General features: G+C 41.6%; 1 protein-coding gene across 17 annotated transcripts in view; it reads right to left on the minus strand.

Moving 5' to 3' along the window:
• The window catches only part of DST (dystonin), a 485,843-nt gene that overhangs the window by 115,419 nt on the left and 346,006 nt on the right, over nucleotides 1–24,418 (minus strand). For all 17 annotated transcript variants that reach the window (XM_048845229.2, XM_075126480.1, XM_048845239.2 and 14 more), the window contains 8 exons: nucleotides 19,809–19,985; nucleotides 14,299–14,422; nucleotides 12,064–12,272; nucleotides 9,056–9,373; nucleotides 8,703–8,869; nucleotides 6,969–7,125; nucleotides 6,345–6,471; nucleotides 2,859–2,921 (listed from right to left, as the gene is read on the minus strand). In XM_048845229.2, the coding sequence (XP_048701186.2) occupies nucleotides 2,859–2,921; nucleotides 6,345–6,471; nucleotides 6,969–7,125; nucleotides 8,703–8,869; nucleotides 9,056–9,373; nucleotides 12,064–12,272; nucleotides 14,299–14,422; nucleotides 19,809–19,985 (1,342 nt within the window). The remainder of the gene's footprint in view (nucleotides 1–2,858; nucleotides 2,922–6,344; nucleotides 6,472–6,968; nucleotides 7,126–8,702; nucleotides 8,870–9,055; nucleotides 9,374–12,063; nucleotides 12,273–14,298; nucleotides 14,423–19,808; nucleotides 19,986–24,418) is intronic.

Genomic DNA, 24,418 nt, shown 5'->3' on the forward strand with positions numbered 1-24,418 from the left:
CAGAAACTGGTTTGGGCTCTGTTGCTCTTTTAAGACTTCTAAAAGCATGCTCTGCACCTCGTCCCTCTCAGATTTTGGAAGGCACTTCAGATTCTTAAACTTTGGGTCGAGTGCTGCAGCTATCTTTAGAAATCTTACATTGGTACCTTCTTTGTGTTTTGTCCAATCTGCTTTAAAAGTGTTCTTAAAATGAACATGTGCTGGGTCATCATCTGAGACTGCTATAACATGTAATATATGGCAGGATGTGGGTAAAACAGAGCAGGAGACATACAATTCTCCCCCAAGGAGTTCAGTCACAAATTTAACTGATGCATTATTTTTTTAACAAGCGTCATCAACACGTAAGCATGGAATGGTGCTCTGGAATGGTGGCCGAAGCATGAAGGGGCATACGAAAGTTTACCGTATCTGGGACGTAAATACCTTGCAATGCCGGCTACAAAATTGTCACACAAATGCCTGTTCTCACTTTCAGGTGACAATGTAAATAAGAAGCAGGCAGCATTTAGCAATTGTAAACTAACTTGTTTGTCTGAGTGATTGTCTGAAAAAGAAGTAGGACTGAGTGGACTCATAGTCTCTAAAGTTTTCCATTGTTTTATTTTTGAATGCAGTTATTTTTGTACCTTTTTGTACATAATTCTGCATTTGTAAATGCAGAATTATTTTGTTTATCATTTTTACAGTGCAAATATTTGTAATAAAAAATAATGTGTAAGCACTGTACACTTTGTATTCTGTGTTATAATTGAAATCAATACATTTGAAAATGTAGAAAAACATTCACAAATATTTAGTAAATTTCAATTGGTAGTCTATTGTTTAACAGTGCAATGTAAACTTCAATTAATCGCGATTAATTTTTTTAATTGTGATTAATTTTTTTTAGTTAATCGCGTAAGTTAACTGTGATTAATCAACAGCCCTAGTTTAAACTTAACATGGCAACACTACTTATGAATAAGGCTACAGATTTGTCATGGACATTTTTAGTAAAAGTCACAGACAGGTCATGGGCAATTAACAAAAATTCATGGAAGCCATGACCTGTTTTTACTAAAAATGTCCATGACAAAAAGGGGAGGGAGGAAGGTCCTGCATCCTGCCCTGCTGTGGCTGGGAGCTGCGGCCCCTCCCCTATGGCTGGGAGGGACCCCGGCCTGTGGCGGCTGGGGAGTTGCAGGGGATCCCCCGCAACCTGGGGACTGGGGAGCTCTGGGGGATTCCCCCGAGGTGGGGGAGTTGCGGGGGTTCCCCTGCTGCTTGCAGCAGCTGGGGAGCTATGGAGGATCTCCCCTGAGGGGACTGAGGAACTGCAGGGGATCTCTCGCTGCCCATGGGGACTGAGGAGCTCTGGGAGATTCCCCTGCCCGCAGGAACTGCGGATCTGTGGGGGATTCCCCTGCTGGTGCTGGCTGAGGAGCTGCCAGGGATCCCCCACCGCCCACGGTATCTGGGGAGCTGTGGGGGACCCCTGCCACTGCGGGCGGCAGGGGTCCCCTGCAGCTCCAGGCCACCACGGGAGCTAGGGGTACCCTGCAACTCCCAGCCGCTGCGGGCTGAAGTCACAGACCTCCATGACCAAATCGTAACCTTACTTATGAATGACCTCATTTTAGTACATATTCTATAAGAGCTTCTGAAATGGCAAATTTTATCTTAAAGTTTCAAACTATAAAGTTGTACATATGTTTGGACGTAGTTCGATTATCAATAAAATATCCTTAACATTATAGTGATTACATTTCATTTTTGAAAAAGTAAAATATTTAGTAGCTAAATTAAGGAGTATTGTAATATTGTAATATTTAGGGCCAAATTCTGGTTTGAAACTCACAAATACTTGAACATCATAAATGTAGCGGAGAAAATGCCTCCAGAAAGCATTTGCTCCCTAATTCTGATCATACACAAGTGTAAGTGCTGACTTTTATTTTTCCTGGTAGGTGCTCCACCTCTGCTCTGTCCAAGGCCCCGCTCCCACTCCGCCCTTTCCCCTGAGGACCTGCCCTTGCTCCGCCTCTTCCCACCTCCTCCCCCAAGGCCCTGCCTTCGCTCTGCCTCTTCCCATCCCGGCTGCACCCCCTCCCCCAAAGCCCTGCCACCCACCCACTGCTCTTCACCCTCCTCCAAGCATCTCCCGCCAGCCGCCAAACAGCTGTGGTGGGTGTGTATTGAGCACCCACTATTTTTTCCATGGGTGCTTGAGTCTTGGTGCACCCACGGAGTCGGCACCTATGTACACAAGAACCGCTGTGGAAGTATTGTGTTACTGAGAGAGCTGAGTAGACGGTAGTTTGGTAAGAGTGGACACTGTAGACGTAAAACGGAGTACGGCTCTATCCAGGCTTACATACAAAGTGAATATATAACTCTTGTACGCAGAATCGAAATAAAATAGTTTGTTCTGGAGTTGGGGTACATCACACACGCGGTACAAGTAGATGCTGGGAGGGTGGGTGGATGTACTTGTTAAGCAATTTTTGAAACTTCCATTTATGCATGGACACACTTGCATGATTCTTCTGAACACTGCAGCTTATGTTAAATAGGTATGTTATATATATTTACACCACTTTTCTGGAGCTATGCATATTGTGCAATGGGAAGTGAGAATCTGGCCCTCCATCTTTAATGAAATATTAAAAATAGTTATTGATAATACGGTTTTGCAAAAAAAATCTGCTTTCTCATTATAGTTCTGGTTTAAATTATTTACATTTATGGATTACATTGTAATTTTTTCTTATTGAAAAACCCTAATCTTCCAGAGTGGTCCACGCCAATGACTAAACACAATAGTGCACAATCACGTCTTTGTCACATATGAGAAATCTTATTTAGTAATTATTCACCTTTATTTGTCAGGAAACCTTGAGTTCCTGAAGTTGCTCCTTCACCATTTAATACTATTCCACCTACAGATGAGAGAGAGAAAATTAGCAATGCAGTGCTCACAGGAGCTGCAATTTCAGTTCTCCAACCTCTGTGAATATTTGAGGCCTTTTCACACCAAAATCACAATTCTTTACAAAATAACAGTTTCAGATATGAAATGCAGCTCTCTTTATCATATTAAAACAACATGGAATGCCACACAGACATATCACACTTGGGATATATATCTTTGATTTAGTTTGTTCCATATCTATTACATTGATCTGCACCACCTTTTCCTGTGGATTGTGCACTATAAGCACAACTGAACCCTACACATCATCCCATTGAAATCAGAGACTACTTCTTAGGGCCAGATTCTGATACCTTTACTCACACTGAGTCCAGGTTGTCTACTGGCAACTTCTATTGATTTCAGTGTGACAAGTCACTCAGAGCCAGGCTCTCAGTAAGATACTACTCATCTTGATCAGGTGTTGTGCAAATGACCCCACAATCAGGGCCAGATTATGGAGCCTTTACTCCCACTGATGAGCAGCTACTCACACAGGTAGTCCTACTGATTTCAGTGGGATTATCTCTGTAAACTGTTCAAAGAGGTTTGGGAACCACCTTGGGCCTCTGGAAAGCAGGAAAACCACAAAACAGAAATGAGGAGGGGAAGGAGAGTCACCTCCAGTATTTACTACATGTATACGGAGTACTCCCAGATGACCAATTAATGGAGCAGAATTAATGGTTGCCTTGGAGAAGGCTGTGCATTCATCCCTGACCACCAGCTGGAAAGTGAGTACCACAACAGTGGCAGCTGTGGGATGGTTAGAAAAAATAAATCAGGGAGGAAAACTGTTTGCCCCCATAACACAATGATGGGATCTGTCTATGCTTTGTTGCCTGGAGAATTTTCACTAGTATAAACAGAATATCAGATATCTGCATTTTTCATACAGAAAACCATATTCATCAGGAAAAACAATGAGTTGATAAAACTGTATACTGATTACAAGTGAACACCATTTTCACAATTTTTTTTTGTAACAACAGGGCTTCAACTTTTATCTGGACTGCAAGAACTGCAGATATTTAACGACTGCACCTCTGCCCATTATGGGCTCAACTCTGTTCCCAGTGCCAAAGCTCCCGTTGATTCAAGGGGAGCAGAAACAGGCCATATATGTGCACTCTCCAAAATAAAACATACAACAAAATAAGTATTGACCATCTTAAGAAAGAGGTTTTCTATCCCCGTACTCCTCTCCTGCCACACAATCCCCGAGAATATGCAGCGTTGCTCATCAAGGGGCTCTTGCATTTACAGTTATTTATAAGTAATCTGCAACACTGCACTTGCCTGGTGAGAGCAGAGGAATACACTGGCTGTTAACTGCTGTCCCGTGTATTTATTTGGATGCATGGGCAAAGAGAAAAAAAAAGGTCTCCCATCCCAGGATCTAGGTACCCTTCACAGTTTACTGAAAAACCAAACCAGGATAAAACCAGAAGCAACTACCGCCATTTTCAGCAAAGGAGAAGAAAAAATGCCCCACTCTTGCCAAACATTGCCCCACAAGCAATACACCTTTCCCCACTAGCCGCTCTAAGAAGATATGTTTTGAAGGTTGACAAGTCAGAGCCTCTTTCGACCATATCCAGAAGCAAGTTCAGAAAGTCAGGGGCCCTGACTGAGAATGTCTTTCTTGCCATTATGGCACCCTATGTATATTCTGCCCAAATTGTTTAAATTCCGGTTAACAATATTTACCCGTATCTGTAAAACAAACCAACATTTAAGCACTGACATGCTACTGTGATGGGTAGTACTTCAAACTCTGAAATACAGAGATTTTCTCTCTTTAAAATTAGATTACAAAGAAAAGCTGAAGCTGCAACCTGGCAGGATAGGTTGGCTCAGGAGAATGTTAATATGATAGGGAGTCCTTTCTCCTCCATATTGTTGGTTCAGCTCCAACTCATGTTGATGTTTATTGAAAACTGCTGTTATCTAGTTGCTGTTAAGTGCTCTACTGCATGTGAAATGAGTGTGCTCATCTCAGTTCATCTTTTAAACGGACAAGTGTTCTCACCACCACAAAGGCCACGATCCTGCAAATTCTCAAGCACATGCCTAACTTTACATATATGAACAATCTCACTGATGTCAACAGTACTCATGGAGCAAAGGTATGCATGTGCCTAAGTGTCTGCAGCATTAGAGTCTAAATTAGCACTGCCTGGCAGACTCAGAGGTGATATCAAGCACTGTCATAAATATAAAGGGAAGGGTAAACACCTTTAAATCCCTCCTGGCCAGAGGAAAAACCCTTTCACCTGTAAAGGGTTAAAAAGCTAAGATAACCTCGCTGGCACCTGACCAGAATGATCAATGAGGAGACAAGATACTTTTAAAGCTGGAGGGGGGAAACAAAGGATCCTCTCTGTCTCTGTGATGTTTTTGCCGGGACCATAGCAGGAATGCAGGTCAGAACTCCTGTAAAGAGTTAGTAAGCAATCTAGTTAGATATGCATTAGATTCTGTTTTGTTTAAATGGCTGATAAAATAAGTTGTGCTGGAGAGAATGTGTATTCCTATTTTTGTGTCTTTTTGTAACTTAAGGTTTTGCCTAGAGGGATTCTCTATGTTTTGAATCTGATTACCCTGTAAGGTATTTAGCATCCTGATTTTACAGAGGTGATTCTTTTACTTTTTCTTTAATTAAAATTCTTCTTTTAAGAACCTGATTGTTTTTTTCATTGTTCTTAAGATCCAAGGGTTTGGGTCTGTGTTCACCTATGCAAATTGGTGAGGATTTTTATCAAGCCTTCCCCAGGAAAGGGGGTGTAGGGTTTGGGGGGATAATTTGGGGGAGAGACGTTTCCCAGTGGGCACTTCCCCTGTTCTTTGTGTAACACTTTGGTGGTGGCAGCTTTTAACATAAACTGGTAAGAATAAGTGTAGGGTGTCTTTCATGCAGGTCCCCACATCTGTACCCTAGAGTTCAGAGAGGGGAAGGAGCCTTGACAAGCATTGAATGGGCATGCAGACTAAACCACTCTTTTACCTCCAGAAGTGTCCCACTAATAAGACACAGGCTTATTGGTGGGATGAAGAAGCTTGCACTTCCACTGCTCATTTTGTGCCTGTTCTGTGAATACACCAAGGACTTTAGGGCCTGATTCTCATTTACACTAAGGCCCCTTTAAATCAATCTGCGAGTGTAAAGGAGTCAAAGTAAATGTAAACTGCCAGAACCTTAGTGTAAATGACAGTCAAGCCAAATAGCACTCAGGACAATCAATGTATCCATGTGGGAGACTGATTTTACAAAAGCACGAAGTTTACTAAGCAAACCCAATGATGTCACATTTATTCAAAAAGCAAGAAATTTTATTTTTAAATTGAACATTTACAATAAATGGGGTTAGCTGATCATACAAATGCATACCTGCTTTTGAAGCTGCCCTGCATTTGGCAGGGGAAATCACAGCACTGATTAGGTTACATAATGATGTTCCTTTGCTCTTCATTTTCTGAATTTCAGGTGCTTTTAAAGTCCATTCCTTTTCTAATTTCTGAGTAACCAAAATGTAATATTTCAGTTTGTTCATTACATTTTTAAAAGGAAAAAAATAATGTGAAATACTTAGCATGGAGAAAAGGATGCACAAGGTCTTTAGGGAAGATACTGGGCTCTTGGCCTGTGTCATGCATCATAAAACCCAAAGAATGGTATTACCGGCAGTGTCAGTGAGACTGCATGCTCTACTATCCTGACGGCTATGTATTTTAGAATATGGCAAGCTCCTCACTCTAGCAGAGTAAAAGGGGGAAAGTGGCATATAAGACACCACAAAATCTATGGGGGAGTGGGTATCAGCATGGAAAATACTAACACCTGATGTCTGCCAATTAAAAGAATATTCCCCCCCAAAACATATATATATAAATGACACTGCACAATATTAGAAACAAATTGAAAATCTTGTCTTTTAACTTCATGCTGTCATGTTATTAACAGCTGCCAAAATTCCATTAGCAATAGTATCCCTTCTTATATACACTCTCTCACCCTAATATCTTCCAATGGTTTCTTCAAATCCTCTGTATTTAAAGATGGTTGCACAGCTGGAATCCTATCTGTTGTCTCGTTCATCCAGTTCTTTAAAGATTCTACAAGGAGTTTGAAAGTATCCATTTGTTCCTGACAAGATGATACATCCTCTTCTCTAGACAATTAAAGACAGCAAGAGAACTTGAGTGCAGAAAAACATTAATCATTCTGAAATTATATCAACAGAACTAAGTAATTTTTGACCCAATCCTTCTGCAATTGAAGACAATGAGAGCTAAGTGATTGACTTCAATGAGTATGGAAGAGGCCCATGAATTTATAGTATAATTCAAAACTACTCTTATAACTGTAAAATTTTGTTAACGTTAACTGCCTCAGCTAGGCAGATAATTAACAGTGGAGCTGAAAACCTCAGTGATCCAATTTGAGATGATGAGAGTTTGGGAAGCAAAACTTATGAGGACTCCATTATATCCTCTTGTGTTGGAACTTATTAAATATACTTTGTAACTTACATACATTATAGCTAAACATTAGTTAATCCTGAAGTGATATTTCAGTTGTGCTGATAAAGTATACATAATCCTATGCAATAAAAGCAAGGATAGTGTGAGACCCAGTGCTTTGAAGATCACAATTTCATTCTGTGCTGTTGCAAGAAAACTCAACGGTGGAAGGAGGGATGCGGAAAAGGGAGATATACATAAAATAAACAGAAAAAGTGTCACTGACAGCAGCAATACAGAGAGATTAAACAAGGAGAGAGAGTAGTGAGCAAATAAGAATTTTGCTCTAAGAAGGAAACGTGTGATAGTACATATCCCAGCAGTTTGATACCACTGTGAAATAACAACCAGAGAACTGAGTGAGTGATGTCTAGATCATCAGAAAGTCTGGGATTCTGAAAAATCACTATGTAACAATGTTTAAAAATCTGTTTCTTGGGAAGGCTTAGCTATCTTTTTATAGTGGCTATAGTGTACAATATCTAAGCATGATTTCCATACCCAATAAATTTGTTAAGTTTCTAAGGTGCCACAAGTACTCCTTTTCTTTTTGCGAATACAGACTAACACGGCTGCTACTCTGAAACATACCCAATACTGTCATTGTGATCAATTACATGTGCACACAGAGGAGACACTATCCCATCGTGTAACTACTTTATTTTTGTGACATCATGTTGAATATCAGTTCATTTAGAACGGAATTTTACATGCCTCAGCAACTTGGTTGGTTTCCAGTTTCTGGACTGGACCAGAACCAGAAGCATTTGTGTCCTTGTCTCATTAATCTGATCTCAAACATATTTTGTGGTTATGAGCAACATTTGGAAAATCTAATTTCTCTGTACATATGGCCCAATCATAATGAAAATTCATTCTTTTAGATTTCTGTTCACCCTCTGCATTCCAATCGTAACTTTATAGCAGCTTGCACATGCAGAACCTTGTATTCCATCTGAGAAGCAGTGCAGTAGTTACTATTAGAACTGATAGCACTGCTGCAAATATCATGGCAGGAGGTGAGGGTTGCTTTCTTTTCTGTAGACAATACCGCCTTTGAACAATTTACCTTCAAACAACCTACAGTGTGCTCTCAAACATGAGGGCTATCTTTTTCTTAATCAGCACCATGCACTACGTACAAAAGCATGACATTCATTACAAAATGTATATTGTATCGCTTGCATATAATAAGAAGAAATATGTTAATGATTATTGTACTAACTTTTCCTTCACAGTCTCTTCCACTTCCTTGAACTTCTTTGTCAAGGCATTTAACTTTTCTAAAACCAATGCTTTGTCCCCAGGGAGACCATGAACAGAAAGCTCTTCAAGAAGCTGATGCAAAACTTCAAGATCTTTTTTATGATCCACCAACGCTGTACTAGTTTCCTGCAGAAATGAACAGAAAGTGCCAGTTTTATATTGGGCTCTATGGTCAGTTGTTCAAAATTCAATCCTTGATCTTAGCTGTTCTATTAAAGTTGGGGAACCAGCTTGTTATATTGACTGCGCAACCATGAGGCAAGTAAGTGAGGGCACAAATCTACACTATGTGCAAATGGAGCTGTATAATACCTGCATATATTGAGACACTTCAGTAACATCCTTTCCTGGAGCATCAGTCTCGTTGAGAGTCTGAATTTTCTTGTCTAAAAATGACTGAAGTTTTTCTGACAGGCCTTCAAACAACTCCACTTTGGTCTTCAATTCCTCCATCTTTGCAAGTTTCCCTTTGTGTCTGGTACATGCTTTAGCAAACCGTACAGAGAGCTCATTCATTTTAGCTTGCAGACAGGATGCAGTGGATGGATCTGTTGTTTCTATGAATTTGTTCACTTTTTCATTCATAGCATTTATACTGCTTTGGCGACCTGCAATATCTTGTTCCAGCATCTGAAACAAGCAACAATTATTGTGGAGGGGTTATAAAGAAGTCTTAAGAAATGACACTGATAACTCAGGTTCACCATAAAATAATAATAATAATAATATAAGAACAGTAAGACAAATAATCATTAAAAATGTGACAGAAAAATTTAAAAATCGCAAAATAGAGGAATACACAGGAATATCAAAGAAAGAAATAGATGAGGCACTGAGAGGAATGAAGATTTGGAAAGCATCCAGACCAGGTGGGTGCATGGATTGTGGCTTGAACAACTTAACAAATGTTTGAAGAACAGATGTCCAAGATGGATGGAGACAGGGAGAACCGTCCTCTATAAAAAAGAAAGATGGCAGCAGTGACCCTATGAATTATAGATCAATCATGTGTTTACCAACTATGTGGAAACTTCTACTGGCAATTCTCGCAAAAAAGATCTGGATAACACTAGCTTGTAATGGAATGCTGCCTCCTGAGCAAAACGGTTGCACAGTAAACATGAAAGGGACAAAACACCCACCTCACACTGAAAAGGAGGCTCACAGAAGAAACAAAAAAAGAAAACTTAGAAATGGTGTGGCTAGGCTACCCAAAATCACATAATATGTGTGGATCATCAAGACACTGAAAATGCATTAAGTTCATCCAACGATCATTTCTCTTCTGCAGCAATCTATGGTTAATTGGAACACTCGACTCTACCTGGAGGGGACTCTCATTGATGAGGTCCAAATTAAAGGCGGAATCTTTCAAGGGGATTCCTTATCGCCAGTGCTGTTCATGGTAGCAACACAGTGTGGCTGAAATGAATGCTCTGTGGGATAAATTGTGATTATCATACCAGCAAAGTGCAACAATCACTTAACCAGTCATTATAAATAAATGACCTGAAACTATATGGACAGTCATAAAAGGATATACAGAGACTGATCACATGTCGAAAAATTTGGTGAAGATATCAAGCTACAGGTTAATTTGGCTAAATGTGTGTCAGCAGCTGTAAAAAGGGGCAAACCAGTGCAATCAGTGGCATACAAGTTAAAGAAGGCACCATCCAAGGTAAGTCAGCATGGCTCCTACCAGTATCTTGGAATCAGGGAACTGTCAGAGTTCCAACACAAAGAAGTCAAAGAAGAAGTGAGGACAGATTGAAAGTTTACACAGAAATCAATGCAAGGACACAAGTGGAGAGAGATCGAACCCATTCGTGATAGAAGCTTAACAAACACATCACTTGTAGAAGGGTATGTCAAAAGAGAACCGCATTATGAGTTCACAAGAGCAGCTGTTAAGGTTTAATTGCTTTCCAAACAAAATTGACTGACAGAACTGCTTCCTGAACTGCTGAATGTGTTCCGAAAAAGAAGAGATGGTGGAGCATGTGTTGAGCAGCAGCAGGAGCTGGGCTGGGAGACAATATATGAAAAGACACAATGAGGTCGTCAAGTATATTCAGCGGAGCCTATGTGGCAAGTATGGAAATGAACCATGTGGTATTATGACCACTGAATTGAAAGTGCTCTAGAAAATGAAGAGGCAAATATTTTAGGGATCTGGCAATTGTCACAAACCAAACAGGCTGGACTTTGTTGTTGCAGAACAGAAGACAAACAAGACCATGTTAATAGATACTGCCATAGCAGCAGATAGAAATATACAAAAGAAACAAGAAGAGAAGATAGCAAAGTACGAAGAACTCTGTCAAAAAGCGCAATGTTATGGAAAACTAGAATAAAGACGATCCCAATGATTACTGAAGCTCTTGGAGCGATCCCTAAAGATATGAATGAGCAGCTCAAGAACATGTTAGTAGAGCCCTGCATGGCTACAAATTTATATCCACAGATAGAAATCAGTATTCGCTGAACCACAGGGCTCTCCTGGGAACTGCAGTGGCGAAAGGAGCAGAACATGGGGCCGTCGCTCCCAGGAGCCAGCGTCCTGTGCTGGCAGCTCCTTCGGCACAGCTGTACCACGCCGCTCCCAGCCCCGATCTCCGGCGTGGCTGTACAGACCCAGACAGGAGATGCAGTTATGAAGACAGCTGCGTGGAAGGGATGGTACACTTGTGCCGGAGGAGCTGCCAGGGTGGGGAGCTGGCTCCTGGGAGCGACGGCCCCACGTTCTGCTCCTTTCCCTGCTGCAGTTCCTGGGAGAGCCCTGCGGATCAGCAGATACCAATTTCCATCCACGGATATAAATTTGTATCTGCACAGGGCTCTACATGTTAGAAGTGCCAGGTATCGTGATCAGTGACCTCCGGAAGACAGTGCTCACAGGCAATGTAAGAATTCTAAGGAAAGTCAGAGTAGAACAAGTGCATGGAGGGTTTACCAAAACTCTTGGCCGCCAAAACCTATGGAGCCAGCGCCTCGTCAGGATTTATTGGTGGCTCATGGGGAATTTGACAGTCGCTTTCCCCCTTTTATGCTTCAAGGATAATATGTGAAAGATATTTGGTTTTGGTTTTTTTAAAATCCCCATGATGTAATCCTGAGGAATAACAACAACAATACCTACCTAGCACTTAAGAAGAAATAGTTACAGTCAGATCCTGATGTAAACCAGGGTAACTTCACTGATTTCAAAGTTTATTTTGTATCCATTAAAGGATTAATGAGACTAAAATTATTTCTTGAAATTGTTAAACATTATCTCAATTAGCAGGCAAATGTTTCCTTCAAAGAATGCTACTTACAATATTTTTACTAATGATATCCTGAATAGCAGCAGAATTCAAAGGCATTTGACCTTGTTCTTCAAGGCTCTTTTCAACACCTCCCATCCAGTCAAGCATTTCATCCAAACCATCTTGCACACTAAGAGAACGAGTCAGCGTTATCTGGAGCTTCTCGTTCCGTTCATTCACAGACCTGGATAAACTGTCATATCTGCCAACAATGTCATCTGAAAGAAATAAACAGAAAGGAAATCACTAAAAGGTTCTCTTTACTTCTCCTAGAATCACTGAGCCCAAACCTACAGTTCTAACTCTGTTTTTGCTCAGTCGTCAGGGGAGAGTTCTCTGAAAACATTCATTCTATGTGCAGTGGCAGTCAAAAAAGCTAAAAAGAATGTTACAAACCATTAGGAAAGGGCTAGATAACAAGACAGAAAACATCATAATGCCACTGTATAAATCCATGGTATGCCCACATCTTGAATGCTGCATGGAGTTGTGGTCACTCCATCTCAAAAAAATATATATTATAATTGGAAAGCATCCAGCGGAGGGCAACAAAAATGATTAGGGGACTGGAACACATGACTCATGAGGAGAGGCTGAGGGAACTGGGATTGTTTAGTCTGCAGAAGAGAAGAATGAGGTGGGATTTGATGATTGCCTATTCTGTTCATTCCCTCTGAAACATGTGGCATTGGCCACTGATGGAATACAGGATATTGGTCAAACCCAGTATGGCCATTCTTATGTTCTTATGAGGCAGACTTCACTGCAAACTTGCCAAGATAAGGACCTCAGGATTTGCCCCTTGACAATACACAATCAAAAGGCTGGATCTTCAGTTATGGCCGAGGAGCACATAGGACAACTCAGGGTGTGGGGCAAAAGGTGGCTTAAAGCTTGGTTTTGCTCTTCCCATTCCTGAAGCAACTGTTTGCAGGGCTGGTCCCTGGGTACTCTAACTTATGCTAGCTGTTAACAGCTCCAAAGGACTGAAACAGCAGCTAGGGATTAGTGAAGCATAGGGCATTTAAAATTAGCCATATTTGAACAAAAAAACTTCAGAAACAGACTTCAAAGAGAAACTGCAGAACTAAAATTCATTTGAAAATTTAACACCATTAATTTGGGCTTGAATAGGGACTGGGAATGGCTGGCTCACTACAAAAGCAACTTGGCCTCTCCTAGAATTGACACCTCCTCATCAGTTATTGGGAATGGACTACATCCACCCTGATTGAATTTGCCCTGTCAACACTGGTTCTCCACTTGTGAGGTAACTCCCTTCTCTTCACTGTGTCAGTATAATAATGCCTGCATCTGTAATTTTCACTCCATGCATCTGAAGAAGTGGGTTTTTTTTACCCACCCGAAAGTTTATGCCCAAATAAATCTGTCAGTTGTTAAGTGCCACCGGACTCCTTGTTGTTTTTGTGGATACAGACTAACACGCCTACCCCCGATACTTTATTTGAGACTAATCATGTGCTTAAAGATAGGGGAAAGAATGCCATTCTGGTTTTATTTTTTTTTATTGTTTAAGAATAGATGTTATTGCAGCTGAAAGACAACAGGGATTTTAAATTATATGAAGCTATATGACACATAAATAAATGTGCATTACAGCGTTTTGCAACTGACTTCAGTGGGTGTGGGATCAGGCACTCTATGATTTGTTTTTCTACTCTGCATTTTATTTATGAAATTACTAGAAGAGATAATGGGGAGACACACATAGGTCTTGAAGTTCCAGGCTGTGGTAAATGGCATGTTCTAGCAGTGCAATCGACAGAAAAATACTTAAGTGAAGGGGGAAATGTTTTCGCTGGTTTTTAAATAATTAGTAGTTTTTAAATAATTCGAGTCATGACACAGCACTGGGGGATATTCGTGATTCTCAACTATCCCTCTGTTGCAGACTTCCTGTGTGACCTTGGACAAGTCACTCTTTGTCTCAGGTCCCTGTCTGCAAAATGGGGACAACAATAACTCCTTTCGTCTGCCCTGTCTATTTTGATTGTAAGCTCTTTATTTGAACACTACTATGGCAATATTATTTCATTTGTGAATTGATTTTCTTTTTTTTAAGAGCTACAATAAAGTCACTAAGTAGTGGCAACATATGGCCCAATAAGACAAAGAAATGAAAAATGACAAGGGAGGGTGGAACATTCATTCCTTATCTCCTCCAGCACGTGGGTGCAGACTTGAGAGACAAAGGACGGGATTGGGAAATAATAAAACTCTTACCCAGTGTTCTCTGGATTTTATCTTTGTCTGGTAGTAAAGTTCCCCTGGTATCCAAAAGCACTTCAGCAGCTTTTTTCAGTTTCTCTACAGCAACCTGGTGATTAGACACCTGCCCCTGTAGAATCTGTAAAATTGCATTGCTTTAAATTTCAATACTGTTCACTAAAGCTAAAAGTCACATACTCAGCACACAAGAGAAAACTGCAATGAGGTATATTTGGTGGACAGAGCTGAACTTTTATTTATCATACAAATAGCTGAATATGCCTGACGTGAGCAAGCAAAAAGTAGAACAGAGCAGCGGTAAGGGGAGCTGCAATAGCCTTCAGGCTACTTACAGGTCAGTTCTTAAAGGATTGTTTCATGCACACATCTTTATTTTTAGAAACAGGAAAACAGGATGCCTTTTAGGGTTTGTCCTAAGCACATACTCCTGCTTTTTTGCCAGTTTTATCCCTCTCTTCTAGAAATCTAGATGCCTGTGGAATTCCTTTATAAACTTACTTCACTTATCTGACCATGTAGCTTATTCCATTTCCAGGGCATTTCTATTCACTCATAGTTTCTCAATGTTCCTATTTTGTTTCCCACTTTTTGAAGTCTTCAAACATAGTGAACAATGCATTGCTAAGAATATTTCAATCCCTTCTATCGTCCTGAGAATTATTAGTTAACTTCAAAGTGCCAGTTTTAGTTTTCTACAAGAAGTACAACTCAAACCCTCAAATCTTTTCTTGTAAGGTAGATTTCTGAGACTGGGTATCATAATAATGATCCTTATTTGCACCATTCCAAAGGCAATATCATTCTTCCTGTTGCACAGTGACCATTAATATACACAATATGCCACATCGGTGGATTGTAATTTGTCAACAACCCTTAATTAGAGCAGTTGACACCACTCCTGCTATAACTATGACTAGAGAGAGATAAAAAAATTACTTCTGAGATAAAACTGATCTAATCTGTGATCCCTTCCTGACAGAAAAACTTTTCATCTTGTGCTAGTATATCCAACATCCTACTGACCTTCTGTTTTACGACATTTATCTTAGTCACTGATTTCTGATGTAGAACTTTGCTATATACCTTTTGATGAATTCTTTTAAGACCATTTGCACTGCCTTTATATCAGTTATCAAAAAGAAAAACAAATGAATTTATCAACACAGTATCAAAGAACTGTGCAAGTTTAAGAGTACAAGGAAGAATGTACAGCATTTGGCAATCAAGAAACAGTCCCCATCAGGTTGTACTGAACACAACCTGGTACTAGGGAACCCACAAAATTGCCTTGAATCAGGAAGAACACTTCATGGACTTTACCCTGCCTCGCCTGGTGCCATGAATCTTCTACTGACAGTGGAACACACACCCTGAGTTTACCTATATGATAATGGTCTGTATTGTTTTATACTCTATTGTGCTCACCCATGCTTTTAGACTGAGGGTAAGCTCTGAAAGGCAGGAACTCTGATGCTGGCATGTCCTACCTATTCTGCAATGTTACATACACTTACAATGCTACATTAATCATCCTTTACATCCTTTACTGATGGTACCTCCACACACGTTCAGGCAGCTGGAAGATAGGTGCACTTTAGTTCTTTCCATACCAAAACAAGGAAATCATTCTGGTGCAGAACACACTCCCATTTTAGTTTAGGCATTGCTATCAAGAGGATGTCATCAATATAGTTCAATGTGGCAGCTGATATGCTAGTTGCTATAGAGAAACTCAAACATAAATGAAGAGGTATTTTCCTTGCACTGGCCACAAATATTGTGTTTACAAAATAAAAAAATAAAATAAAAAATAGGATGAATCAGAAGACGTTAGATGGTGATAGAAAGAAAGAAAGAAAGCTTGTGCCTAAGGCACTGAAGAATATTTTGAAGAACAGTTAATCCCAGTAAAAAGATTATCCTCGTGCTGCAAAGGTCAGTGTCTGGATGGATTATCAGCTGCATGTGTCGGATGAAAGGGGCAGCTTTAATTTACAACACCTAACTTTTTCAAAAATTCTCTTTTGTTTTGCATTCACTAATTGGCCTTCTTTATTCATTCTAGTCTGAACCTCGTGTTTTTATTCTTCCTCTGACTCTTTTGAACCTGTGCACCTCCCCCTCCTTCCCAGCACATACTGGTTGAGTGTTCTTTTGTGCTGCAAGCAATCCATGTAGGAGTTTCATAAAGGAGCCACAGTCCGCACTTCTTTTGTGTCAGTTGCATGAAAATTGGCATTATACCGGATATAATTCATTTGGGACTAGGGAACAAAGGGTTTAAAAACAGCTTCAGATTGTAATCAGTGTTGTTCCTATTTTTCTAAAACTCAGAAGCACAAATGTAACTAAATCAGTTTGAAATTCAGAGTTCAAAATGTACATTTTTAATTATAAAATAACAAATGTTACTTTTTTAAAAGTATGATGATCATTATAATATCACAGTGTCATCTATCATTCTGCTCTGGTGTGCCAAAGTGACAGTTTTCAGTGCTGCCATGTGGGAGAGACAAGTTTTTTCCCAGGCCGTTCTGATGGGCGACAGGTATAGCATTCACTTCCCAGGAGGAAGGTGACTCTATTGTGCCTCAATAAAGCCTGCTTGTCCAGATTTCTAACTCAAGGAAACACTTAGCTGGTATGACAACTATTTGTAAAGTGCAAGAAAGGTAATCTAGGTTCAATTGGGGCTTTCATACATGATTACTAGTATCCTGAGGTATTCATAATTATATTATGAAATGTATGTTGAATGTTCCATCTGGCAGAGAAAGAGACAGACAGACAGAGATAGACAGACAAAGAAAGAGAGAGAAATTACAGCCAAGCAGTTATCTTGCCAGTTGGAAAATGAATGAAGAATATTCCAGTTCAATTATAATTACATTATGAGACAGTTTAACAATTTTTATAAAATCCTGGCTCCACCATAGTTAATGGGAGTTATGCCACGGACTTCAATGGAGCCAGGATTTCACCCTATTTTAAGAACATGCATTTATTCTTATAAATATATGTTTTACAAAACACAGAAGACGACACTGTCCCTGCCCTGGAGAGATTTCACTGTATCTCACAGAAGCACAAACATGTGGCAATAGTTTGGATATGCGAATTCTAAGAGTTCGATTTCGCCTGGGTTACCACTGGCTTCTGCTGATGTAACCAAGGGCCTGAGTCTCTTGGTGACAGAACATCTGCCTAGAGAGTGGGTCACATTGGTACAAAGCACTCACAGCCCTGTCAGGCACCTGGACCCACTCAGCACCACCCCAGCAGGGAGCAGTGCTGGCTAAGGAGGGAGCATAACCATAGCCCTGTTGGGGTCCATTGATTCAGTACATTCCCTGGTCTTCACTGGCAGAGCTACTATGGAGTCCTGGCAATGACTTTAAGTCAACCTGCTTGGCAGAACCCCCAGACAGGGCCACAGAACAATCACTGCCTGTTCTGACCTTGTGGTGAACACCCTGAGCACAGCTGCCTGTGTTGGTGTAAAAGGGTGCAAAGTGCACCCTTCCTGTGCTAGCGGAGGACAATCCAACCCTTAGTCGTAAATTTAAAGATGACAAAGTTCATCATCCCTTGTACAAGGTACCTTATACCGGCTCCCAAACCTGTGATTCCACAGAGACAGAACCAGCTCCTGTGGAAAACTGCTTATAGTAGAAGCTCAGAGTTACGAACATCTCGGGAATGGAGGTTGTTCAGAACTCTGAAATGTTTGTAACTCTGAACAAAATGTTATGCTTGTTCTTTCAAAAAGTTTACATTGACTTCATACAGCTTTGAAACTTTACTGGACAGAAGAAAAATGCTGCTTTCCCTTTATTTTTTTAGTAGTTTATGTTTAACACAGTAATGTACTGTATTTGCCTTTGGCGAGGTGTGGGACCTTACTGCTGTCTGACTGCATACTTCCGGTTCCAAATTAGGTGTGTGCTGGACCGGTCAATTTGTAACTCTTGTGTTAGTAACTCTGAGGTTCTACTGTACTTACTATACCTAGCCACATGAGATTCCTTTCATATTGCTGTATAAAGCATGAAAAATTCAGTCAGTCACAGGTCTTTTTTACCTCAGTGTAGTTAATAAGGTCAACCTGCAGCCTGGGGTTTACCTCAACTAGCTATATTAGTGTTCCCTCTAATATACCAGTGTTCTCTCTAATTTTTCCCACGTATGTGCAGAACGAATTTTGTTATGTGCACCAATATGGAGGTGATGTGGCAGGGGTGGGGCTGAGGGGTTCGGAATGTGGGAGGGGGCTCAGGGCTAGGACAGAGGGTTGGGGAGCAGAGGGTTGAGGACTCCATCTGGGGGTGTGGGCTTTGGGGTGGGACAAGGGACTCAAGAATGAGGCAGAGGGTTGGGGTCCAGAAGCGGGTGAGGGCTCCAGCTGGGGGTGTGGGTTCTGGGGTGGGGCTGGGGATGAGGGGTTTGGGGTGCAACAGGAGGAGGCTGGGGCAGGGTGTTGGGGTGCGGGGGGGGGTGAAGGCTCCAAATGAGGGTGCAAGCTGGGGATATGGGGTTTGACATGGGTGCAGGTGGACGTGGGCTCTGGCATGGGGGTGGGGATGAGGGGTTTGGGTTGGGGAGCCCGAAGCAGCGGACAGTCCCTCACTGGTGGCTCAGAGGAGCAGCAGCAGCTGTGGGCTCCTTTCCCCACACCCTCCTCCCCGTCACTAGCAGGCAGCTGGTGGCTGCTGCCTGCAGGTGACAGAGAGTGGGGGCAGAGAGAGGAGCCCTCAGTCAGCCAGCTGAGAGGAGCGGGGGGGGAAGGAGGAGCAGAGAGAAGCCCTGGGCTGGCAGACCTAGAGGAGGAGGGGCCGGAGAGGAGCCAGCACTGCAGCCGCTGGGCTGCAGCACAAGTAAAGTGGAGCGTGGGCGCGGTGCAATTATAAACCCAGTAGTGGCTGGGCTGTGCTGGGGCCGTGGGAGGGGCACCGTAGCAGGTCCAGGACTGGGGGAGAGGCATCTTTCCCCACTGCAGCCCTAAGCACCTGCGTGGCGCTTAATAGGCTGCTGCACGGCCACGCGGCCACTCAGCTTAGAGACAACTTAGGAAACTATATTGCCTTATCTCCACTAGGATTTCACATCGAGACAAATATCTTGAGTTAGTTATCTCAATGCAAAAACATGGGTTTTTTTTCCCCAGGGAAGGTAACTATCAGAATCACTGAGTTTCCACCAAGCTGCTAAGTTTTCCAGATTTCACCCCCTCACCTGACAACTATGACTAAGAAGTTATTTGCTCCCACCGTCAATGGCATTTTTTCCTCATCACGTAAGCCAGTTTCTGTAAAAGTCTGCCATGTGCTTTATTCTTAACACAAAGATTTTCAGATGAGACTTCAGACAGTCAAATTCAAGGCCAATAGGAGCTACGTATATACATAAGATACAAGAATTTGGCCCTTAATCATTTAAATTATGTTAGACTACTCTGTCCTTCCAACTATAAGCGGTGATTTATTGAGTTTGTTGGGGCTTTTTACCTTGGTTTCTTCTAGTTGCCTTTGGAGGTTTTTAGGATCCACTGCAATTGGCTCAGACAGTTGTTTGTTCACAGCTACTTCAGAGGTCTGGAGACCTGACAAAAGCCCAGATGAGGCTTCTTCATAATGCTGGTATTTATCTACCAGGTCTTTAAGGTTATTTCCAAGGATACCACACTAAAAAAAGTAGAAGGAAAAAAACAGACATCAAAATGTATACTTTATTTCATCTGAGTGGGATTTCTTAGGGATTTCACAGTAACATATTGTGCTCATAAAAAGATTTTTCTCAATCTACAGTGCCCAATATTTCAAATTTGGATGTCTACAGTTAGCCACCTTAAAATGTAGTCACTGGGGGCTAAAAATATTCAGGTTTCAGAGGAACAGCCGTGTTAGTCTGTATTCGCAAAAAGAAAAGGAGTACTTGTGGCACCTTAGAGACTAACCAATTTATTTGAGCATGAGCTTTCGTGAGCTACAGCTCACTTCATCGGATGCATACCGTGGAAACTGCAGCAGACTTTATATACACACAGAGAATATGAAACAATACCTCCTCCCACCCCACTGTCCTGCTGGTAATAGCTTATCTAAAGTGATCATCAGGTTGGGCCATTTCCAGCACAAATCCAGGTTTTCTCACCCTCCACCCCCCCACACAAATTCACTCTCCTGCTGGTGATAGCCCATCCAAAGTGACAACTCTTTACACAATGTGCATGATAATCAAGTTGGGCCATTTCCTGCACAAATCCAGGTTCTCTCACCCCCTCACCCCCCTCCCAAAAACCACACACACAAACTCACTATCCTGCTGGTAATAGCTCATCCAATGATGATCACTTTAGATAAGCTATTACTAGCAGGACAGTGGGGTGGGAGGAGGTATTGTTTCATATTCTCTGTGTGTATATAAAGTCTGCTGCAGTTTCCACGGTATGCATCCGATGAAGTGAGCTGTAGCTCACGAAAGCTCATGCTCAAATAAATTGGTTAGTCTCTAAGGTGCCACAAGTACTCCTTTTCTTTTTTTAAAAATATTCAGTATCTCAAAAAAACCAGACTCCTTTTCTATGTGCATAAAAATACAGATGTAGGTACCTAGCTTCAAGTACCCAAGTTTGCAAACTCTGACCAGCGGCTAAAGCAGTTTTTACAATAAATGTAATTTAGACAATTACTAGAATAAAAATAAAATAAAAACAAATTAAAATAAAAACAATTAAGTTTGCTTTGGTAGTAAATGGATGCTTTGTCTGGGGGTGTTGCTGGGCAAGATAATTGTTTTTGGGATTGCCTAAACCACATGCTGCAAATAAGATAAAATGTTAGGGATTAATCAGTAGAAGTTTTGTGATGAAGCCCTCATCTGCACTGAGATCTGAGCAGGTGCAAGAGTCTGCCCAGTTGGATCTCTGAGACCTTAGCTAATGTGCACAAAAATACACATAAGATGACACTTATGTGATCTGCTAATATTGGGCCTGATTCTGATCTCACTGATCAGATCTACACTGATTCTGGGCCTGATTCTGATCTACACTGGTTTTATACCGGTGTAATTCTACTATGGGGTCCTATAAAGGTAGCCAGCCAGTCAGGCAAAGGCACAGACAGCTGCAGCGGCACGGGAGCCAGCAAAGAGAGCTGTAAACAGGGGTTTGAGTGGGAGTTCTGTCGGAGGAGAAGATGAACAGGATTTAGGTGGGAAGGCTATGACAGATACAGAGGCAGCAGTGGGGGTGACCCATGTAGTGGAAAACACAATGAAGATGACTGGATGTGGAAGATGCAGTATGCACATGATCCTGGAGGGGGTACCTGGAAAGAGTTTTGTCTGCATGAAGTGCCGCCTGATAGAGCTGATGGAAGAGAAGATCCTAAGATTGGAGATGCAGGTAGAAAGTCTGGTTGAGTTTAGAAGGGGGTTCGAGCGGATTATGGAGCAAAGACATGAGGCAGCTGAAGGGAAAAGCTCCCACTTGCAGATGGAAAGAGGACTGAAGAATTCTGAGGGGAGACTGCTGGGTGAAGAAAATGGACAATGGAAGCATGTGACTAAGAGAAACAGGCAGAGGAAAAGACAGGCTAGTGAAGGAGAAATAGAGCTTAAGAACAGGTTTGCAAAGTTGGAAAATGAAGAAGGGACTCAGCAGGTGGTCACTGAAGGTGGAAGGGCAAGGAAGAAGAGAAGAGCAGCTAGTCCTACAGAAAAAGGGGAAGAGTCAATGGAGACTACACCAAATATGAGCCCCAGGAGGATACAGGATGGGTTGAAGAGGATTACAAGGGAAAATAGGAATGGAAAGAACTTGCAGCCAGAGGGAATGGGGATAGACCGGAGAATTGCACCGTCACCAGGAAAAGGCAGGTCTATGTGATCGGGGACTCCTTACTGAGAAGAACAGACAGGCCTGTAACCAGAGTTGATCCAGAGAATAGAAGGGTGTGCTGTCTTCCAGGTGCTAAGATACGGGATGGGGACCTGAGGTTGAAAAGGATCCTAAAGGGAGAGGGAAAGAATCCACTGATTGTCCTTCATGCGGGAACAAATGATACCGTTAGATTCTCGCTGGAACGTATCAAGGGAGACTACGCCAGGCTGGGGAAGACGCTTAAGGAAATCGAGGCTCAGGTGATCTTCAGTGGGATTCTGCCTGTTCCTAGAGAAGGGCAACAAAGGTGTGACATGATTATGACTATCAACAGATGGCTCAGGCAGTGGTGCTATAAGGAGGCCTTTAGGATGTATGGCCACTGGGAGACATTCATGGACAGAGGAAAGGTCTCTCAGGATGGACTTCATCTGAGTAGGGAAGGAAATAGACTTCTAGGATGGAGGCTGGTACAACTGATTAAGAGAGCTTTAAACTAGGAATTTGGGGGAGATGGATGGGAAATGTCCAGGTAATCTCCACACCGGATTTTAGCACGGAGAGGGAAGAAAACAAAGTAAGAAAGAATACAGCCGTGGGTAGGAGAATGGACATAAGGAGAAAGGGCAGTGTGGATACCAGTCTAATAGATCATACTGGATCTGTATGATGACCGTGAATGACCGTATAGAATGTAGCTGTAGAATGACCGTGCCTAATCGGGTAAAGAATGTGAGCGAGGCCAAACAGCAAAAATGAAGATGTTTGTACACCAATGCGAGGAGCCTAGGTAAACTGGAGGAACTAGAGCTACTGGTGCAGGAAGTGAAACCAGATATTATAGGGATAACAGAAACATGCTGGAATAGTAGTCACGACTGGACTACAGGTATTGAAGGGTATGTGCTGTTTAGGAAAGACAGAAATAAAGGTAAAGGTGGTAGAGTAACACTGTATATCAATGATGAGGTAGAAAGTAAAGAAATAAGAAGCGATGGAATGGATAAGACCAAGTCCGTCTGGGCAAAAATCACATTGGGGAAGAAAGCTACTAGAGACTCCCTTGTGATAGTACTTGGGGTGTGCTATAGACCACCGGGATCTAATTTGGATATGGAAAGAGCCCTCTTTAATGTTTTTAATGAAGTAAATACTAATGAAAATTGCGTGATCATGGGAGACTTTAACTTCCCAGATATAGACTGGAGGACGTGTGCTAGTAATAATAAATAATAGGGCTCAGATTTTCCTAGATGCGATAGCTGATGGATTCCTTCATCAAGTAGTTGCAGAACCGACTAGAGGGGATGCCATTTTTGATTTGGTTTTGGTGAGTAGTGAGGCCCTCATAGAAGAAATGGTTGTAGGGGACAACCTTGGTTCAAGTGATCATGAGCTAATTCCGTTCAAACTGAACGGAAAGATAAACAAAAATAAATCTGCGACTAGGGTTTTTGATTTCAAAAGGGCTGACTTTCAAAAATTAAGGAAATTAGTTAGGGAAGTGGATTAGACTGAAGAATTTATGTCTCTAAAGGCAGAGGAGGCCTGGGATTACTGGCTGAAGCAGACATCTTAATATTGCTGTGTTGTGGAGTTTTGCAGCTTCTGCTGAAGCCTTCATAATATGGCGCTTTACTCTCTGGGAATTTGTCACTTTTAAAGTGAGAATAATATTTACCAATAGTTGCTTTAAATATTTATCTTCTGAAGCTTAGAAAAACGACATTCCAATTGTATCTTTTACACCTGGTATTTAGTCTCCACCTAGTGGCCAAACATTACAAGGTATTCCTTTTATCTGAAAGGAGACTAGAGCCCTTGGTATAATTATGTACAAAACAGTGTATGTTAAAAATAGATCTATAACTTGATTTATTTATTTGTTTAGATTTATACAAAGAATAAAAAGCATCTCTCCAAGGCTCTAGTTACTCCTGCCATCAATTACACAAACAAAATTTGGAAAGTCTCAATTAAAAAGACCCTCTGGCCCAGATACACAGAAGAAGTTAGGCACCTAGCCCCAGTTTTGGGACCACTGTGATGAACAAAACTCCTGCTGAACCCTACAAGTGCCTGAACAAACTTGGCACCTAATTTTTTGCAGTAAAAGTTCCCTAGGCACTTATGTTTCTATCTCTGGGCATGTGCATGGCTTCCTCATTCCAGTCTGGATGCCTATCTCCCACCTAAATCCTAGAGAGAGTCACAAACTAGGGAAGATAGGTG

Source organism: Caretta caretta, chromosome 3 (genome assembly GCF_965140235.1).
Source record: "Caretta caretta isolate rCarCar2 chromosome 3, rCarCar1.hap1, whole genome shotgun sequence".
Classification (NCBI taxonomy): Eukaryota; Metazoa; Chordata; order Testudines; family Cheloniidae; genus Caretta; species Caretta caretta.